The sequence below is a fragment of the Daktulosphaira vitifoliae genome, unplaced genomic scaffold (assembly GCF_025091365.1).
Source record: "Daktulosphaira vitifoliae isolate Bord-2020 unplaced genomic scaffold, ASM2509136v1 Scaffold_1, whole genome shotgun sequence".
NCBI lineage: Eukaryota > Metazoa > Arthropoda > Insecta > Hemiptera > Phylloxeridae > Daktulosphaira > Daktulosphaira vitifoliae.
The window spans coordinates 4265438-4268155 of record NW_026099572.1 but is presented as its reverse complement, the minus strand read 5'-3'; the positions used below and the strand labels follow the sequence as shown (position 1 = coordinate 4268155).

General features: G+C 27.8%; 1 protein-coding gene across 1 annotated transcript in view; it reads left to right on the top strand.

Moving 5' to 3' along the window:
• The window catches only part of LOC126896372 (cytochrome P450 4C1-like), a 156227-nt gene extending 154861 nt beyond the window's left edge, over nt 1-1366 (top strand). The window contains exons 10-12 of the mRNA XM_050669089.1: nt 579-747; nt 804-983; nt 1064-1366. Of these exons, the coding sequence (XP_050525046.1) occupies nt 579-747; nt 804-983; nt 1064-1245 (531 nt within the window). The 3' untranslated portion in view covers nt 1246-1366. The remainder of the gene's footprint in view (nt 1-578; nt 748-803; nt 984-1063) is intronic.
• The last annotated feature ends 1352 nt before the right edge of the window (nt 1367-2718 follow it).

Below are 2718 nucleotides of genomic sequence, written 5' to 3'. Positions count from 1 at the left end.
CTGTCAGATATCATCTATACTTGTCCCATCTATGCCTCGTCCACACTGTGCCTCGACCCCACTGTGCTACCGTTTTTTATCTTGTATTTATTCCTGATACATTCTATTTATATATATTGTGAACCTAATGAATAAAAAATGTTACTTTAGATAATTAAAGAAAAAAAAATTGAATACGCCCAGAGAAATACAATGGAAAGTAATACTACTAAAAACGAAAGTATTTTTTTATTATTTAATTTTATTATACTTATTATTTTAACATATTATACGTCATTTTTTTAGCAAAACGATTAAAAGTCTTTTTGGACATACTATTAGAATTAAATGACCACGGAGCAAATTTTTCTGATAAAGATTTAAGAGATCAAGTTATTACTATGATGACAGCGGTAAAAATTATCCCAATAACTATTTATTAATCAAATAATGTAATTTTTTTACAGGGTACTGAGACAAGTGCATTAACCATTAGTTTCTGTATTCTAATGTTAGCTATCCATCAAGATATACAAGTAGTTATTTTCTAAATATTATTAATGAGATATTGTATTAAAAATTTAGTTTGAAATTTATAGGATAAAGTTTATGATGAAATATATGAAGTAATGGGAAATGGTGATCAAACATTAACAATCGAAGATACGGTTAATTTTGTGTACTTGGAACAATGTATTAAAGAAACTATTCGATTATACCCAATATTTCCCATTATTTTAAGACGTGTTCAAGAAGATACTAAAATAAGTAATTTTTTTGTTTAATTTAAAAATAATTATTATATAAATACGTATATTTTTAAGCAAACCACATCATTCCAAAGGGCACTACTATAGCAATATCTTCAATTGGAACTCATCGTTTACCAGAATTTTATCCAAAGCCTTGGGAATTTAATCCGGAGAATTTTAATCCAGAGAATGTGGCTAAACGACACAAGTATAGTTTTACTGGTTTTAGTGGTGGACCTCGCAACTGCATAGGTCAATAATTAATTATTGATACTTACTGTATATTAGAATGTAATATAGAAATGAAACGTTACCATTTTATATAATTTTAGGAATGAAATATGCAATGCTTTCTATGAAAGTCACACTGTCAACATTTTTACGAAATTATAGTGTACATACAAATTGTAAAATGTCTGACATTAAGTTAAAATTTGAAGTTTTGATGAAAAGCGTTTATGGATATCCGGTAACAATACGACCAAGAGTGAGAACTCCATCGTACCAAATATAGTTAAAAAAGAAAAATTTATAACATACAAATCAAAGTAATAAAATAGGAATTTAAACAAGATTGTTTAATTTTAGTTTTATTGTTCATAGCACTTAAAAATATTCACTGTGTAGTTATCATATTTTCCTAATAAATAAATAATTATTTTTAATAAATTACATAATCGTAACTTGTCCAAATTTTTTTCATTTACTCAGTGCATACTTTCTTATTTACAATTTCTTCAACTAAATTATTTTTCTTTAATTACGATGTACGTAAATTTAAGTGATTACGTTTAAATAGATGGCTATAAACTTATTTCCGGTGAAAAACAGACTATGTCGTCTACATTCATTTTATTTTTTGTTACCTTATGCAATATTATAAAATCATCAGTGACGACTCGTGAGTGCTGGTGATGGGGATGCGGCTTTAAATATAATACCACTAGTAATTATAAGTATAAACACATGTCAAATGAAATATAATAAAATAAAACACAATACACGTATAATAATTTTAAATGTCGCAGTAGAAAATATAAATGAAAATAATAATAGTAGCGATTATACTATTATAGCAACCTATAACCGATTAATTCTAAAAATAAATTACCCAATAAAGTAACACATTAATATTTTACCGTATGAATGACGTTGCCGATCGTCCAAAACCCACACGTTTGCACACGTTTGCAATGCCTCGCTTATACCAATGGTATATTACTTATGGTAATATCTGTTACAGAATATTGCTCGGACGATGTTGAAGGTCGTTCAAACACTGCTCGTGTGTGTATGCGTACCCGCACATACACCTGATATCTGAGGGAAACAACTTTAAGAAGCTTACACACTAGGCGTTTAAATGTGCACGTACGCATTTTTAAAAACGCGGCGATTAATCGCTTTATATAAAACGCTCGCATTTAAATTGAACCATGTACACTATGATAATAACACGCGTTCGAACGCGACCAATCGCATAGGTTTGATTTTTGGCGATCGGTCTGACACTTTTATATATATCTTAAATTAAAGCTAATGTAACTTACTTTATTATGCGAAAAAAAAATTTTGGACTTTATTTTATCTTCATGGTGAAAACAGACATCAAAGTTTATAAAAAAAATACGATTTTTGTAAAAAAATTCTTTTTTATATTTTTAACTTTATAATGCTATAACTTTTTGAAAGAAGTATGGATTAATATAATTCTTTTTTTATAGATGCATGATGTCTTCACCTATCATTTGGTATATATTTTTTTTATATCTGACCCTTTACCTGCCCACAGGGGGGGATTTAAAATGACAACTTTTTCACAAAAAATTGACTTTTTCAATTTAAATTTTGAAAGTCTGACACTTTTATATATACCTTAAATTAAAGCTAATGTAATATACTTTATCGTGAAAAAAAAAAATTTCGGACTTTATTTTATCTTCACGGTGAAAATGGCTACCAAATGCTATTATTGTGTGAAAATTCT